The 19,087-nt window shown below is 39.9% G+C and overlaps 1 protein-coding gene across 4 annotated transcripts in view; it reads left to right on the top strand.

Moving 5' to 3' along the window:
* Window positions 1–19,087, top strand: part of fam13a (family with sequence similarity 13 member A) — a 49,817-nt gene that overhangs the window by 24,665 nt on the left and 6,065 nt on the right. For 2 of the 4 annotated variants that reach the window (XM_020101304.2, XM_069530981.1), the window contains exons 9-18: window positions 245–286; window positions 6,063–6,104; window positions 6,205–6,387; window positions 7,775–7,988; window positions 10,549–10,607; window positions 10,923–10,965; window positions 14,841–14,994; window positions 17,152–17,217; window positions 18,500–18,716; window positions 18,801–18,942. In XM_020101304.2, the coding sequence (XP_019956863.1) occupies window positions 245–286; window positions 6,063–6,104; window positions 6,205–6,387; window positions 7,775–7,988; window positions 10,549–10,607; window positions 10,923–10,965; window positions 14,841–14,994; window positions 17,152–17,217; window positions 18,500–18,716; window positions 18,801–18,942 (1,162 nt within the window). The remainder of the gene's footprint in view (window positions 1–244; window positions 287–6,062; window positions 6,105–6,204; window positions 6,388–7,774; window positions 7,989–10,548; window positions 10,608–10,922; window positions 10,966–14,840; window positions 14,995–17,151; window positions 17,218–18,499; window positions 18,717–18,800; window positions 18,943–19,087) is intronic. The other 2 variants (XM_069530980.1, XM_020101305.2) reach the window with 1 other exon arrangement.

The following is a 19,087-nucleotide window of genomic DNA, read 5'->3' on the forward strand; positions in this document are numbered from 1 at the left end:
ATTCTCCGTCGGTTCATAATAATTACCCGAGACAAGTTCCACAAAGGCACTGATGTGTAGCACTGCATGGCCATTATTCAACTGACAAAAGCCTGCCTTATGCTCCTATTTTCAGCCTCAGTAACATGTTGTGATGGGTGAGGGGGCTGGGGTGGAGGGGTTAATGTTTTTATACCAAAGCGCTTAATATCCACGTTGTGCAAGCTAATTAATTATCTGTGTTTTTTTTCTTCCGTTTTTCCAGTTCCCAAGAAGAAGAGAGGCCAATATCTCCTTTCTACATGAGGTAGGCTTCCTGTCTCTCCACTGGCAGAATTGGGTGAGAGTGTGTTGTTTTGGACAGGGGGTGGGGACAAGTGGCTGCGTGCTGCCTCAGTGCATTATCATCGGAAACAATGGAACCACCAGTTAGAGGGAAAGCAGGGCAGTGTGCACATGCAACAGTTCTACTCACCACTGTTTGTTATTGTGGCGGAGGCAACCACATCACGTGTTTCAGACACAACAGCGAAGCAAAAGAGATGTCGGGGTGAAGACGCCGTTTCAGAATGATGTCATAGTTAAGGTTATTGAACAGTTCAGTAGGAATTATATATGGAACAGAAATTATTGGTAGATTAATTAAGTAGTTGACAAAAAAACATCTGTCTACAACTATTTTGATAAACAAATAAATTATTTTTCAATCAAAATGTGATTAAAAAAAATGCAGAGCCTTGTTGTTGTTTTAGTTCCAGTTTTTCTTTGTATTATTTTATGGGTCAAGAATCAATTAAACAACTCATTAATGAAAAGGTTTACAGTCAGTTCAAAAATCGGATATATTTCCTTGTCAAATTAAAACATGAACCTTATGAGTAAAAATCCAATACAGTGAAGGGAATGACAGCAACATACAATGGCTCTCGTGTTTTTGCACACACAAGTAATAACCTTTCATTTCTACCTGGCCACACCTCATTGATAATCACCTGTTAATCATCAATTACCTGTCTGCTATGATTTCCCAGTTAGCACCCAGTCTATGTTGACTTTAAGCCTTGGATACACAGCAGCTCGTCCAGCCAGCGTTAAATGGCTCGTTCTTCGTTGTTCAGTCATTTAGAGTTGGCACAGTTTGACGAGTGTTGTTTGCTGATGTGACCTTAGACCTGATACTGCTCAAGGGCGATTGTTTTTGTGAGCAAATGTTATTATTGCTGCCAGGGTGACAAGGTTACAGGCGCGCAGAGCAGACAAAAAAAATTGTGCACAAAATTTAAATTTGTTATATGATTTTAAGGTTTTTTTATAGTCTGGTTAAATCTTACTGTTGTACAATCAAAGATAGCTACAGCATCATTGGACATGCATATCTTAAATGATCAAAATGCTTGCATACAGATAAGACCTGCAGCTTTTGTAAAATATCAGCAGTAAACCTGGACAAAAATTAAAAAAAACTGAATCAAATACAAATCCTTATATGTATGATAGACGGTCAAAGGTCTCAACGTGTACACTGATCCATAGCCTGTACATGTGGTCAGTCACAGAGTCAGCTATGTACGGTATGTGTAGTATATAATACAAAATACCTCTGGTATAGAATACATAATCTCTTTGTGTGTATTGCATAATCTCTATACTCAGCATGCTTAGTAAACTGGTGATAATATTTTACAAAACTAATAACAATGGACTGTTTGTTAAAACGTTCTGAGACGTGTTAATTCATGGTGGTACTGGACTGCTTTGTGTTCTAATGTGCTTTTAATATCCCTGCCTCTTTATGTTTGTAAATTAGAGCGCTGTCAATATAATATAGAACATATGAGCTGACACTACTGCAACTGCACCCTCAATAACCAAACAAATAGATAAACAAATACCTCTCTGACATATTAGATGACGCTAGATTTTACAGGTGAACCTAATAAAGTGAATGATTAATCACTTTGTCAGTGGACAGAAATTTGATTGTCCACATTGTCAATGTTGGACTAAATGTTATTCCTATCTCTTTCCTCTTTCTTGGTCATGTTCATCATTGACTAATTCCGTAGCTAACTTGTACTTTGTCACAAACTGCATACACACACACACACCATACAGAATGTCTCTTTGTTGAAGTCTACACATGAGCTTAACTTCAGTCGAAATGGATTATAGATCAATTTAATTTTACCCAGTTTGTTTGTTTCCTCAAAGGTCCTGTATATTAGTCAGGTCCTAAAAGTTTAATACTGGATTACCTGAATGGACCCCTGGTAGCATTGGATTTACTGTGACTGGTATAAACATATAATAATAAACTTTATGTATATCGTACTTTTTAAAACCAGAGTTTACAAAGTGCTTTGACACCAAAGCAAGAAAAGTAAATAAAAACTATTAAAAAAAAAGCAGTGAAATGACAATAAAAATATGTGAACAAGTAAAAGAAAACGATAAAATCACAGTTAAACCACAATATCACATGAAAGCAAATCAATAAAAATTGGTTTTGGAAAGTTATATAAAAGAAGCACATGCTTATTTAAAAGAATAATCATGTGCTGTGTAAACTTTGGGAGTTTTTTCCTCTGCACCTTTAATGCCTTTAAGACCACTTGACCGTCAATACACAGACACTAATGACAGACTCATATTATTTTGTTCTTACTTTTATTTGCAAAGCAATTTTCTTAGTTAGTGGGTCAGGTATAAAAGCAATTATGCTAAGCTAACTTTAAGCCCCTGTTAAACAAAGCTTTGCACTGCGCGCTATTCAAAATCACACTTAGCAGGACAGTAATAGCATAATAGCACAATTAAAGTCATTATAAACCAGACTTAAAAGTCAGCAAATTTTGCAGACATGAACAAAATAAAAACAGTCGTGATGCTGACTTGTCACTAGTTGATAACTTCAAAAATAGTTTTCAGACAAACCAGATACATTCATTATATTTACCTCTGCCAAGCAGGTTGTGTTTTCACCCCTGCCTGTTTGTTGGTTAGTTGGTTTGTTTGTAAGCAAGATTACACAAAAACAACATAAATAATTTCCCTAAAACTTGGTGGAAGGATGTTTTATAATTTAGGGAAGAACCCATTAAATTTGCTCCAGGATTTTTTTTTTTTACTCTGTTAATATTGCGAGATTTAGTTTTTGGGTTTTTTTTGGTTTTTTTACACTTTCACTAATTTTCCAGGGAATAAGTCATTGATCGGTATATTTAATGAACATATTCATGAGTATGAGCAGTTTGTTCAATTTAAGGGACAGTTGGGCCTTGGTGGACATATGTACCTCTACTGAGTGCCATTCTAGTTCTTAAAGAAATGTATCAATATGTTCAAAGTCCACTAAATATGAAGCTACAGCCAGGATATGTTTAGCTTAGCTTTAGCTTAGCATAAAGGTTATAGGGGGGACAGCTCAATCGTGCTCTAAAGCTCGTTAATTAAGCCGTGTTAAGGAATTGTGTCGCGGGCTATGAGAGATGGATCTGTCTTCTCCTCTCTCTCTGAATTAGTGTATTTCCCAAAATTTCAAACCATTTCTTGAAAAATAGTACAACTTAAATTCCTCACTGAATCAGCATAAATCCAAGTTCACATTTACTCTATGGCCAATAACTGGAGCTGACCAGACAACGGATATTCTTAAGCATTGTTTTTTTTACTTCCTCTTCAGTGGTAACATTCTCTCTCACAGTAACAAGTTTGTTTGAAGATGAAACATTCATGTCCTTGTTAAACAATGACAATAGAAGGCAAGAAGTGCCTGTAGAGGAAGATTTAACAGTGGAATAAAATGACACAATCATCTTATTGTAAAATCCCCAGCTGATCTGTTCCTGCTAAAACACTGGATGGTAGCTGGTGGCATCGTTTTATATTTTTAGAATATGTCTGTTTAAGAAAGGCTTGTCAGCTAGACTCACTCGGATTCTGCTGGTAATGTTCCTGTTATGTTCCTGGTGTAGTGACTCATTCTTATTTCCCGATCGTCTTTTTTGTCAGTAGTTCATGAGTCAGATACCATTGCACACCATCCAGCTATGCTGTCTCATACCAGAGTGCTTTCACATGGCTGCATCTTTAGTTACAACTAAATCAGTGGTACAAAGTTCCTCCTAGGCAGTGATATCATTGCGTTGGTGATTTACCAAATTGCCACACTTTTGCTGCACTGTGCCAACCTGAAGATTATTTGAGACGACCATTGCTGCCAGAAGATATTTTATTACCCAATATTTTACACTTGACACTTACAGTCAGCCAGGCCCAGCTGTTTCCTTCATCAGCAGCCTAAATGTGGCATAAGCAGACATGAAATAAAGCTGATTTTACATTACGGATCATGATATGCACCAACGCAGTCGGTGTATATCAAGAATTCGTGGAAATGAACTGACACAAAAATGTTTTATCAGTGCTAAACTTGCAACATTTGCTTGGCAGAGGGCTTATAACTGCCTACAACAGATCTTCAAACTTCTGTCATATTTCACACCTTAACGTGTCCACTGCACTAAATGAATGTGTGCCCGTGACATTTGCAAGCATTGAGGTTGAAAGTTAAGTCAACATTAGTGAGCGTTAAACTGTTTGCTGTTCCTTTAACCTCCTGCTTTCAATGCCGGTTCTAATTTTAGGCAGTGGGCTAAAATTATTCCTGCTGTTCCCAGAGATTATCTATCAGTGTAGTCTGCGGTCTCCACCTCTGAGCTCCAGCTATCATCTGACTCTTTACTGTCCATCTCCCTGAGGAAATGGAATTGAACTGAGGGTGAAGGATCTTTAAGTTTTCACACAATAGAAATATATGCGTATTGATTATTGTAGTCATGATAAAAAATATTTTTTACAAATCATAGCACTGGAAATTTACTGCTCCATATTTATGATCAGATTTGTTTATACTCATCAAAGTGACCATCTTGTCATTACACAATAGGGCGTGTTCTCTCTTCATGTAATTCACTATCTTTGCTTACAGCTTTGATAGTGTCAAAACATGTCAGTGTCTTTTTACGCTGGTTCACCACAGTCACCTTCACAGTGTACAATCTTTACATCATTATTTGTCTCTTTATCAGACCTCTGCAGCTGTGTTATTACTGTCAACACCACTGTTTAGGAAGATTTTTCAGGTGACCCTTACACTTGTTGAGGTAGCTGTCCTCCAGGAAAGCAGACATGACGTGCACAAGGTGGTGAAACCTGTAGTGACTTTGTGAAGAGTAAAAAATTTCGAATTTTAGATCTGTTTTTTCACATTAATAATAAAAATTTCAGAACCTTATCTTTTATTATTAATTAGAAAAAGTGGAAAATGGCCATCAACATTTCCCAGGCCTGAAGGTGGCATATTTACACATACAAACATATTCCCACAATGTTAAATGCTTAAATATATTAGATTTATGGTGATATAAATCAGATGCATGACGTCAATCGATGACATCACATTTTTATTAAAAAAATACTGAAATTAAATATCACTTGGCCTAGTGATTGTTGACATATTCTCTCATGTCGTCCATAAAAATGTAAAAACTAATGATATTTGATTTCAAAAGCTGATTGTTGCATAAGAAATTGGAACCAAATTATGATTTTTGTTTAATTAATGGCTTAAGTGTTAATGAGTTATTAACTAAATATTTTCGCTCTATATTCAACAACTACTGCTTCAATAAAATTTTGATAGCGTGACTTTGGCTAAGGGGCTTGGATGATGTAGTTGATGAGTTATATAAAGTACATACAGACAACCAACAGAACAGCCTTTGATTCAAGACCAGAATGAGGACTAGTTAGTATAGAAATGATAGTTAATTGAGAAAAACATCATCCATATCCTACAGCAGGGTTAACTGGTTGTCATAGAAGCCGGTCCCTCTGCTCTCAGAGGACGTTCTCATGCTCTAAACACAGCTGAAGTTAACACACACTCACACACACTAGATGCCTCGATCACCTAGGGCCAGAATCAGAGCCTGGGGGATTTTCAGCGTTGCTCAGTGACCTGTTGTGACCACCTGTTTCTGTAGCATTCACTCACCTTCCCCCTCATGTTTTTCTTTCAGTAACCACCTCTCCCCTGTCCACTGCAGACCAGATGTGGTGAAGTAAGTGGACTTTCCTACCATCTTCACGTTTTATTTAGAGAAAAAGTCTGAAATTATACCTCATGTGACACTGTTAATTTATTTTATGTTTTATTTATAGTTTCCTGGACAAGACCATACGATCAACAGTAGAGCAGCACCTCTTTGACGTGAACCCTTTGCGGGATCAAAGTTCAAAGGAGTGTGAATTGACATCTCCAAAAGTGACGCCAACTGCTCGACAGAGACGTCGACACCAGAGAGAGCAGCAGGAGGAAGGACTCAGACAACGAGAGAGAAACGGGTACGATGGTGGCATCGTCATGAAGTTAGCGGTTGATATACCTGCATGAAATTAGTGGTGGGTTGTCTTAAAAGCATACTGACAAAAACCATGTTCACATGGGTTTATTTTTATCTGTCTTTAAAGTCTTACTTCATTTCAAAGTGAAAAAAGTGAAGAAATCTGCTGTAAATCATAATCAAATTTCAATAGAAAAAGTATTTCTATTGGAAAAAGTATATTTTGTAGCACAGCACCAATATACTTTATATACCAAAGTACAAAAACACATTATTTCACATGATCTAAAAAAACACATAAAAGGGGAACTTTACACTTTACACACCAAAGTCTCATTACTGGTTCTAGTGGCTTGAGGCTGGTGTGTTATGCGAGCATACCCAATTCTTTGGCGAAAATGTCAGTAGACGCATTGTGGGTAATATATGCATTAAGGTTTTGGCAAGGATTAAAAATGTGTGTAAAAGGAAGTTTTATTTTGGAGGAGTCCAAGTGGCATTACTGTTTCCTGTGTGTTAGACAGCAGTTCAATGTGCTTGTTACAAAGAAGAAGAAGAGTTGATTGATTGATTTATTTTAAGAAACTATGATTAAACAGGCACGTTACACAAAAAATAATTAAAAAAAATAAATAGATAAAATGTAATTGTTAGATTGAGTTCAAGGACATAGTGACTCAGCATATGAAATACAGAAGTTATCAGGGGATGTATTTATGTATTGAGTTTTTGAGGTAGGATATCAGAGCCTAGCCAAAAGATAGCTACTTAAAATATTGTTTTTGTTTCCACAATTTATTTGCTTATTATATGAAATATAAGTTTTAGTGTGTCAGTAACAGAAACACTTGATTGATGAATATTTTTGCACTGTGGTTTCTACATTTTACACCAGTAACTCAAAATTACATTAGGTTCATTAATAACTTCTGACTTCAGTGCAATGGTTCTACTTCCAGTTAGCATGTCGGTAAGAGTAAACATTTATAAGGTTTCATCCTGCATGGGAAGCTCGTCCACTGAGAGATAGTACACGCACAGCAACTGGAGTCATTGCAGTAAGAAGTTAATCCTTGTTGATGGAGTATGAGAGATCAGTGACTCGTGGATTAGAAGAGGACATCAGTCCAAAGACGGCAGAAAATGTCAACAAGAGCGGGAACATTAAATAGACAGTAAATAGAATTAGCACAAAAACTAAACAGCACATGAGTCACTGGAGAGGGTATAAGTAAATGAGGTGCTGCAATGACCTTGGCATTTAGTTCCCTGAAGCATTTCACCCGATGTCAAGCCGGTAAAGACAATACCGAAGTGCGCAGCAGAGAGAGTGAGGTGGAAGGCAGACATCTCATTTCCTCACCTTTTTCTGTCCTGACTGGAAACAGAGCTGCATCCATCACAGCAGACACCAACAAGGAGAACATCCCATCGAGCTGTCGAAGCAGTTCGGGCAGCGTGGGGGAGGACGCAGGCGGTGGCAGCAGCAACGTGGACGCACAGGGAGGCCAGACCGCTCACACTGAGCGAACCCCCAAACCCAGGAAGTCAAAACACAGTCCCACGCTGGTGCTACTCACTGACAATCAGGATGCACACACAGTGAGTCATGACACCTTCTCTCCTCATCACCTTTTATTTTTGTGACCATCTTGGCAGTTTCTACTTGTCTCTGTTTTCATTATTTTACTTCTTTCTGTCTTTGTTCTTGTAGTTTGTAACGTTGCTCACTATATTGTAGCAAATTCTGAAATTGAATATTTAAGCTTTGAGGAAGTCATTGGAAACAGCATCACCACATTCACACATCATTTCCTCTAATGCACCTGTGCTGCAGATAAATTGACAAAGGATTCAGCTCAAACCACTGCCATCATTGTCTCTGGCTCCGTGCAAATAACAGTGTTGCAGTTAACAAGAATCACTAAATGGAGACAAGTTGGAAGATGACAGGAAGCTGTGCAGCTGCCTAATGGCCCCCTGCTGTTGTCGTTGTACAGGGGGATGTAATATGCAGCCTGCTACACTGATTGTTAACCACTTTTTCCAGGAGCAGTGCATATGTAAGGGCTAGGGTTGGCGATGAGTGAGCATCTAGCTGCAGCTTTTATCCAGTTAATAAGATCCACATGAGAGCAACATGACCTCTCAGCTGTTGTGGTTTGTTTCTCGAGACCACATGTTCCAAGTGCTGGTTTTATTAAGCGATCAGCATTTGTATCTTGTCGAGGATACAGTGAAGTATTTCTTTCACGTAGAATATTTCTTAAATCGTTTATTTTGCTTATTCTTTGAATCCTTAGTAGTTTTATTTATCAAAACAGCTCCTTCCAGGGTTGGACAGTTTGAGGAAATATGTATTTATTTACAAGTGAATTCCACGAAATGGACAACAGGGAAACATTTTTAAGCTATTTCCAACAATAGTACCTCTTAAATATCTTCGGTTGTTTTAAATAATTGCTCACAATGTTACAAATTAATAGGTAGCTCTTCTTTATGGCATATGTTCATAAATCCATTTCAGGGTTTTCATATTTTTGGTAATTCAGGTTGTTTTATCCCTTCACCACTTCTCAATCAAATTTTTGGAAAATTTGCCATAATATCAAATATTGTTTATACACATTGTGATATGAAAATTTCAATTCCAACTGAAATTTGTTCATAGCACCAAATAACTGAAAAAGTAGAGCAACTTAAGACAGGATCGGATGCTCAGATTAGTTTTTCTGTATTTGTCTATTTACTTTACTTTGAGATTGAAATAATGGACGGAAAGTTCTTTCAAACATTGAGCTTTAAAAAACATTTCTACAAAAATTCTGTAGAAAAACATTTGTGTTCCTCAAAGTAAGGTTCTGAGAAAAGTATTGTTTTGTATAAGCATTGAAACTGTGGACTGATGTTTACATCATTGCATATGCATTAAAGGATTTGTTAATAGACACATTATTTATTAGAAATTTAAATTTTATTAAGCATTTAATCTTACTACAAAAAATACTAATATAAAATTGGGTTTAGGGTTTTACTCAACGACGATATTGTGATGGGAATTTTTCACAATGTTATTGATCAATCCAAACAAAACCTTCCAAATAATTAACAGTTAAAAATTCAAGATACGATACAAGATTTTATCTGCATCACTTTCCCCTAGAGTACAAGCACAGCCAGATAATACAATCCACTCTCAGCTCTCTCGCCCGCCAAGTTTGAATGAGTCATAGCTAACAGTGCTGTGGTACAGAGAGAGTTCTTTACAAAGAGTGTGAGAGAACTGTGAAAGTTGTGACGAGGAAATGGTGTGAAGCCTGTAGCTGTAGTAACAGGATCCAATCTCCGCACACTCCTCCTCCACTATAGCTGCATGTTAGCATGCTGGATTCTGATGTGTCTTAATGTGAAGATCAGCTGCATAGCGAGCTGCTCTCCACCCCCCCAGTGATGGAAATAGATTTCATCAGCTCACTCTCACACTTACGGAAGTGGATCTCAGAGCTCGCTGGTGGTTTTATGTTTTTAATGCTCCCTGCACCAACCCGTTATATAACGGTGCAGATGACACACGATGCCTTGACACACATAGGGTGTATACAGGGTATGTGATAGCTGGCACTGCATAGCAGACTGGCTGGATGACTATTGTGCTGAGTGGCTGACAGCAGTGCTTTGATGGGAGTGAGTGTCTGTCGATGTGAACAGCCGTCTCTGTAAATGGGAGCTTGTTATGTCAAGAGCCATCGAAGGTCATCCAGAGCTCTGAAAGCTGTTTTTGTCATCGTGCTTTTCATTGTAAACAACACAGAAAGATCCAATTAGTACATTATATACAATGTGGTTGGTTCTGTGTGACCTTTTTGACAAACTTCAGCCTTCAGTCCCATTTATTGTGTGATATTGTTTCAGGGTTCCTGCGGTTCTAAAAAACTTTAACATTTTAAGATCTGAATATTAGGCCTTGATAAGTCTTAAGGTAGGTCTTACTTATATCAACGTTTATTTAATGCTACTTCCAAAGCAATTAGATTTTTTGGCAGGAAATTGTTATAGTTATTGTTATAGTTTTAATTATGCGCACATTGTAATAAAACTAAATATAAGATGAATGTGGAACTGATGTCTGTCTACAAACATCTCAGTATTTATCTTTTTCCAGGTAAAGGAGTGTGTTGATGAGAGACCTGGACCAAAGCCCATGGAGACATCTCAGACAGGGTAACTTTCTTAGCTTGATTGCTAATTTAGCAATCAAGTAATTTTTAAAAAAATGGCATAACACGTAATGAATTGCTTCTTCTCACCACTTTGACATTTTTATGTAAACACAAACTGTAGCAACTGTTAACTAAATGTGTGTTTTACACTGGCTGCTCTGTTTGTGTTGTTGCCTAAAGAGATTTTTATGTCATACTGAGAGACACTATCTGATAAAGACAGGCAGCAAAGATATACTGTTTATATAAGTACACAAATACACTGTGCAGGGATTTCTGAGGCTTCTGTATGATTAAAAACTGTCTGATTTTTCAGGAATGGCATTTCAAGAAAAAATGGTCTTCCTTCTCCTCCACAGGTAAGATCAAGTTTAAAGTTTTTTTCCTGTTAGTCTTTCTCTATCAGTTTCCCTCTTCCTCCTTCTTATAAAGTGGATCTGCTCTGACATCCATCTTCTTCTAATACCTGGGCTGGGGCTCAGGTGATACAGTGTGTTGTCCACTAACCAGAAGTTCAGACGTTCGATTCCAGGCTCCTCCGGCTCACAAGATAATGAACCTCAAATGTCCACTGACAGCTGTACCAGCAGTGTGTGATAGAAGAAGCACAGGATACAGTAGCCCTATATGACTGATAACAGGATAGGAAACTTCTCACCATTATTCACATACAGTTGTTTTTAAATCAGCTGTTCAAGGAATAAGAGTTGCTGTGGACGTAGATACAAGTAAACAAGTCACCTTCCCCATCTGCTCGTCTCCACTTTTAATCTGGACAGCTGAACAGAATCTGCTCCACTGAACAGAATCTTGCAGTACTGAACTGACGTGGTGAATATTTGACGAGGCATTTGTTAAAGTCCAGATGGATTTAAGCAGCAGCTCAGGCTGCGGCTCTGCCACCGTCACACTGTGCCACTGAGCGGCCATCTGGAGCCACCATGGCGCCGTTCTGAGTGCAGCAGCTTCTCAGTGGTCATTACTGCCCAGGGTGCAACATGAGCATCACACAGACATGATCGTTACCATCAGGCCCTCTCTGTCTTCTTCTTCCTGGGCAGCAGTTAGTTGGATTAATTAATAAACTGATCCTGACGGTACCGTGACCTCATCCACCGGAGCAGATTTTTAAAATATTCAGTTATACAATATAAGCTGGTGTATACCTGCGTGTATTCACTTTATTTCGGTGATCTGGCAGAAACAGTTTGACCTGTATGAACTGCTTAATATAAATGTATTTAATAATTTAGCATATACATGTATTTGGGTTTTGGTCAGACACAATAAGACTCAGTGGAGATTTCTTTTCTGTGTGCCATCTCAGCAAAATGCCCCACTGTGTGTAAGCAGCCCAAACACAGCTTAATCATTGTCTAATGCATCCACTCACACACACACACACAGAGCAACAGCTGGACATCTCATGATGATGTAATCGCAGCTCGAGTGAGTGAATACAGCGGCTGATGTTCCAAGGAACAGTGTGTATCATGTGAGTGTGTAGCATGTGTGTGTGTCAGCTGATGCGTGGACCTATAGTGTTTGAATTACATTTGAACCCAGCAGGAGCACGGTGAGCTGTAACATCTGTCCTCTTGCTAATCCGTAGTGATTCTCCTCAGAGAAACTTGAACTGATGTCACATTGTGCTCTGACAAATGAAACGACATGATGCTGCCAGTGATGAGCAGATTGATTAAGCTGCTACAAGGTGTATGATGAACTCATTGTCGAATCAAAGTGAGGAAGTGACTACAAGTTCTTATTGATTCACAAGTGCAGCTTGATGAAGACATTTCCACATATTAACAGTCTATTACGTGATTAAATGTTGCTCTTCTCTCAACATCTCTTTCCTCGGAGACTCATTACATTACATAACATTCACCCTGTAGACTGTTGCGTGTCAAAGCCCAGTGGATCAATTCTTTAATAATTGCATGATGAAAGATACAAAAAAACTTGTCTTAATCTATTTAGCACACTTAACTTAAATTAGATTAAGTGTTCTTGATTACTTCTGAATGAAGTGCTAATTGGCATGAAACCAACAACTAGTCACGCTATCTATTAAAACTATTACTACTTGATCTAAGTGTGAACGTTTATACTTCACCTTTAGTAGTTTCAACTATTTCTTAAAATGCCTCTTCAGTACCTTAAACAGTGAGATGCAGTTGTGTGAATATTTAAATGATCAATGGCTGAATGCCATTTAACTGCTTCAGTGTCCTGTGATCGTGAATAATACTGACACATTTGAATATAACATTAATGATGATGATGATGATTATTATTCAATTCCATATAAGCAATGATGCAACTGAAAATAAACTTAAAGACAGATATTAAAGATACAAGCCATTTATTTTATTTTTATATATGTTCTGTATTTTGTGCATCTCATAAATCATCTCATCTAATTGAGCGATTACAGAGAACACAACTCTGACTCATGAACAGAGAGATTTCTAATGTTCACATCTAGAGAACATTATCCAACCTCCACATCAGAGCTGCATGATTGAGGAGAACAATAAGAATCATGAATGACCTAGAATGATTGTCTCCTGCATGTTGTTGTTTCTTCCTAAACAAACCTTTCTCCTCCTGTCTCACTAATTTGCCACTGTCTCTCACTCGCTGGTTTTCTGCATTATGTAGGGTAATGCCACGTTGCCATTGGTTTCGGTTCAAAGCTATGATAATGCAGCATTATGGGATGCATAATGCCCAAAGTTTAGGGGTTCAATAGTTATGAGACAGATTCACATGAAGTCAAAGAAAAGGTTCATATTCACTATTTTGTGGAAAATCCTTTGCAGTTAACAACTTCCTGAAGTCAGTGGACGTATGAATGCTTTGTTTCTGTGCACACTGGGTCTACAGGCTGATCCAACCAACGTGTCATTTTGGGAAATGTTGTTTCAAGGATTATATGTGTGCGTGTGTGTAGATCTGTGGTAAGGGGCTCTTGATTGTTGACCGAGTGAGCTGGTGCGGTATGTACTTGTTCATGGGGGGGGGGGGGGGGTTCAGTGATGGTAAGTGCTACTTAGGGGAAATTTCTGTTATTAGTTGGCCACTGTTCGCACAATCTCTCTCTGGGCACTAATCCCACTTTGTATCCTCTGTTATTCACATCACATCACATCCGAGGTATTTCCCGAGGAACAACTGAGGAGACGTGATAACTCTCTGTTTTTGTGCTTGTTCCCTTCACTTCAACACACACACACACACACACCTGAGACACATTTACGTAAACCTGCCAACAACAACAACAACAACAGCTTAGTATCATGAACATGAACAGCAGATTTGACTGCACGCCTTCCTGTAAGTCATCTGAGGCATTTATAAGGTCTCGTAACAGTGTGTCTTGATCTGATTTTCCTAAAAATAGCTTGGTCCCACGCCCAGACAGAGGAAACGGGACCCTATGGGCTTAGTGCTTAGTGATGCGTAGACATGTTGTAAATACAGGATATGTGGAGTATGTTGTTTTCCCAAATTACTTACATTAAACCATAATTCAACAAGCAGCTTTGATCATGGATAAACAAAATGAGTTTGAGGGAAGTTCGAGGTTGGAAGAAAGTGGTGGATGATGGGTAACGATTGAAGAAGTAATGTTGCTGGAGTTGGAGGTTTGCATGTAGTGATTCTGCTCTGAGCTGAATGTTTGTCTGTGGAGAGAGAGAGAGAGAGACAGATAAGGGCAGAAACAAATCACTCAGTCAGCCTACGTGTGCTGGCTCACAATCTGTCTGCAATTTTTTTTGTCCTTGCTCCCTCCCTCCTTTCTTAACACCCCTCCACCCCTCCCCTCTGCTCTTTCTGCTGTGGAACAAACAAGTCGAGAGCGGCGCTCGGCTGGGGAATATATGCATGTTAGTGAGAAGGCAGGGAGAAGAAAAAGCCAGGCGGGCTACTGTAGAGAGAAGAGAAATTATGAGAGGGAGGGAGGGAGGGAAAAGAGGGTGGGCTGAGGGACCCCAGTGGGCAAGAGAGAGGAGGCAGAACCAATCCTCTCCTGCTCTCTCACAAACAGCCAAAGACAGATGGGCGGATGTTTTGGCCAGCCGTGGCAGCCAATGGCGGGCGGGGACCAGCCCCCTCTGTTAGGGAAGGGCCAGTGTGAGGGAGTGTGTGGCTCAACTTAAAGAGTGTGTTCACAGGCTGGTCGTCGTTGTTGAGAGCTCTTCTCTTTTCTCTCATGGTTGTGCAGACGTTAAGGATGAAGATCCAGGAGTCGCCTGTCACTTGTGACACGGGGAGGGTCAGCAGCGGAGAGGTGCGGGACTCGGACTGCGAGAAGACGAGCTGCGAGGATGTTCCCCGGCTGGACCTCACAGCACTGACCGAGGACGACAACTGGGGAGGTGAGGCTGAGGGCTCTCTCAATGTTGTTTTCTTTTCCTGACATGCACTACCTCATTTCAAAATAACTCACAAATCTATCTGGAATACACACCTTTCTATACAAACACATGCCCAGACAGCCCACACACTCCTCCAGCCAGCCCTGCACATGGGTTTCTAGGTAGCAGCTGCACATCTTCTGCTGCCTCCTCCTCCTCCTACTGATGCAGCTCCTTCTGCCTCTTTTGTAGGATTTAATTGTAAAAGATCCTCTTAAGTTCTCTAGCCACCTATATCTGGAGGGGAAACACTCCTTGTTGCTCTACTTGTTTGCTCAATGGGCGAGACAAACCAGCGCTGCACACAGTTTGTTTTGTTGGAGACCACACGGGAACCTTGTGTCCTCTATCCTATAAGTTTATGGCTCCGCCTGTGGTTTTATTAAGAGGTAAACAGTTTTTTTACTTGGCAAATTATTTCAGAACTGTTTACAGACTCAGCTGCTGCTGTAGTTCCCAATCAAAATCAATCATTAAAGGGGAGGTGGAGTGGTGATAACAGTGTAGCTGTAGAAACGTGGCTTGCACTGAGCCTTAGTTGAAATTTTCAGTCTTGTGCCCTTTTGAAAAAGTGGGGTTACATTTTCTGAGCAGCTCGTGTTTTCTCTGTCACTCCAGGAATAGTGATGATGATGTCCATGCGTGTGTACTCGATAGCAGCTTTGCACAAGATCAAATTTAAATGGAACTAATGAAGTATGCCAGTTTAATTTATTGATGCAGCTTGATCAAGTGTCATTACTAATGCAGAGTTTGCAAAAATAGCCACAAGCTTTTCATTATTCATACTCTGCTCTGTTTTCCGGTCAGACCTTCTTTTGAGTTTGTTATTAGTGTTTTAGTTTATGCAGTGTTGGCATTTCTGCAGAAAGGAAACTATGCACAATCGTCGTGCGCTGAGACTGTGATTGTTTTGTTAGGAGGTTGCGACACACAGAGGGGGGGTGAAGGTTTACTGGGCGGTGAAAGCCAAGCATTTTGCTGAACTGTACTGGAATGATAACCAACAGGTTCATGGCTACAGTCAAAGACAGTTTAAGGACGTGTTGCAGCAAGTGCTGCAAGCATCGAACCTCTCCCCCCCCCCCGTTTCCTGTTTGATGTGGCAAACAGAGCAAAATAGTTCCATGTTATAAATCTCTCAACTTCCACAGCCTCATATTTGTAGCTTTCACAGGAGAATTAATGCTTAGTGGAGCTCTCTAGTGGCCAAATATGATACATCAAAATAAGCAGGGGTTGTTGTTTTTGTTGCTTTGCAACATTTGCTGCATGTGAGAAGTTGTCAGGTACTGAAGTGTTGCATCTGGATTATAAAACTTATTTAGTGTGCATAAAGGTATGTTGTGGTGTTGTCGCTCTGTCACTGGTAGATCGTGTCTCTCAGTGTGTGTGCACTCTTGTTTTTAAAAGATCATTTGCGCTGAGGGAGGACAAGGAGCAGGTTACCTGTTTGTTCAGGAAACCTACAGCTCACGAGCTTATATGAAGACATTCGGCTTCTTATTATTTTTAGGCTTTACTTAAAGCTGCTTCCTGTACATTCTGTCCTGGAAATATAACATTACACACAGCGAGGACGCCACAGGGACCCTGCATCATTGGCTGAGACAGAGCCATGCAGACAAAAAGCATCTCCTCATGAGGATGAACCGGGCTCGCCTTAGCACAAACTGCAGCTGTGAGGTTGAGCTCTGAAGTAGGCACGTTTATTCATCAATAAGGAAGTGGGATTTCTGTTCAGCCGGGCAGAATCAGCAGTTAATAAAGCAGTGCAGTGGTTTTAAGTTCAATTAGGGGATGTGTGCCCACTGTACACAATGTGTTAGACTGTATAAATGGATTTGCGGGGGGGAGTGGGCATCGGGCAGTGGTGTGAGACCTTTGTCCCAGTACACTTTGTGCCAGTGTCTGTCATGGTGACCTGATATTTGCCGATGCTCTGACTGCGATGTTGGAAACACATTAATTGACATTTGAATGGGAAGAGACACATCTGAAGTTCACATGTTGTGAGTTAGTCATGGAAATAAATGATTTTGTTTTGTTTTGTTTTATGTCTTGTTCATTACTTCCTCTTCTTTCCTTTTCCTTGCCTCTCTTCTGTTGTTCTTCCAGAATCTTCATTCTTTAACATCCCTTTCCTTGATTTCAAAAGCATTTTCCATCCAAGTTTTTGTGATGGTAAGTGTTGTGTTACATCACTTTTCGGCAAATAACATATGACAAAGAAAGAAATGCTTATGTGAATGACCTTTTCCTCTGCATGGCAACATGCATGAATGATCTGGAACACTGTGGCTGAGCGTTCCACACACACAACAACCTTTAGTGAAAGACAAACTGGCATGTTTTCTGTTTCATTAGTCTAGTTAATCCTGAACCATCAGCGAGCAGTTGATTTAAAGGATTAATTTCAGATGCCATGGAGTCGTACTGTCCGGCTACACTGGCCTGAACTCTGAGCTCAGATAATAAACCTGTAAGAAGCAAGCTTCAATGCGCCAGGCAGCAACTGCTTGATAAACTGCACGTACCTTGAGGTGCTGGAGGACCCCCGGGACTCCGAAGCTGGAATATGATCTAAGTCGCTCCAACTCACCACAGCTAAGAAAAATATGCACTTGCTGTTTTAGACTGGGTGTGCATATTTTCTAATACCGTAACTGTTTACACTGATGGTTGGTTTCCTTCACAGTGTGTTTTCACTTCCTCCATCTTTTCTACTCTGCGGTATATTTCTAGAGTCCACCAACACCTGATATTACATCTCTTTCGTTTTCCATGAAATCTACATTATTTCCCCTGCTGAGTTTCATGTGTTGGCAGTTTCTGTGGAGTTTTCCCTTCTTAGTATAACATCGAACGCTCCCATGCACACGTGCTTGAACAGACAGATCTTGGTGGGTGTACCTCGTCACCATGCTGAGTGGAAACTAAATCACAAACTCATTACTGTGCCTCTCAACGTAGGTCACACCCTGACATTATCCCACAGAGAGGCAGGCTTTATTAATAGCCCGAGGATTGTCAGGGGTATCTGCAGGACTACATTCACCAGACATAATTATTGCCAGAGTGTAGACTGTAACCAGGGGTGAACAGCGAGAAGGAGGGTCAAACCCTCAGTTTCAGTACATCTGAGACTGTTGAGCCCCAGAGGAAGTTTTTAGGTTTGAGAGAAAGAGCTGCTTCATCATGTCCAGTGACTTTCACACAAAATAATCTAAAGCTACTCAGTAGATTTGTTGATTTGCAGAAAATGTATATTTTTTAGAATGGAAAAATGATGATGAAGATAATTGTATGTATATATGTATAGATACATGTACACAAATATTAATTTGTAAGTATATACACAGATTCATTGCTGCTCACAAACATACTGTACCTACTCTCACTGATGTGAACAAACTGGAAAGGGATTTTTGGGTTAAAAAAAGTTGCGTATGTTTGTGTTTTTCAGAACCCGTCCCAGCGTTCTCATCACTGCAGAGGGAGAGCATGGACCGCGAGGAAGCTCGACTGTCCCCTCACGCGGGGGGGCGACCGATCCGCCAGCTGCTGGAGGAAGACAGCGACCCCATGCTGTCACCTCGCTTCTACACCTACGGACAGTGCCAGCAGTACCTGGACGACACTGAAGTGCCTCCCTCACCGCCAAACGCACACTCGTTTGTCAGGTAAGACGCATGTCGTGGTTTCGTATGTCTGAGAGGCAAATGAGAAGAAGCTTTCGGTGACATTAACGTAATTTATCTCTTCAGTCGCAGACGGAGTTCATCTCTCGGCTCCTGTGACGACGAGAAAGAGGAGTTGACATCGGCTCAGCTCACAAAGAGGGTTCACTTCCTGAAGAAGAAGATCCACAGATTTGAGGAGAAGTTTGAAGATGAGCGAAAATACAGGGTGAGTAATAAGAAATCATAAGCAAGGTTATCGATTGCCTGAGTAGAGATTTATGACTTATTGAAATGAATTGAAAATAGAGAGTAGAGCTCTGCACTTGTTTGTTTACAAGGCCGGTCCCTTATGAAAGGGCTGATGATCCCAC

This window comes from Paralichthys olivaceus, chromosome 8 (assembly GCF_024713975.1).
Source record: "Paralichthys olivaceus isolate ysfri-2021 chromosome 8, ASM2471397v2, whole genome shotgun sequence".
NCBI lineage: Eukaryota > Metazoa > Chordata > Actinopteri > Pleuronectiformes > Paralichthyidae > Paralichthys > Paralichthys olivaceus.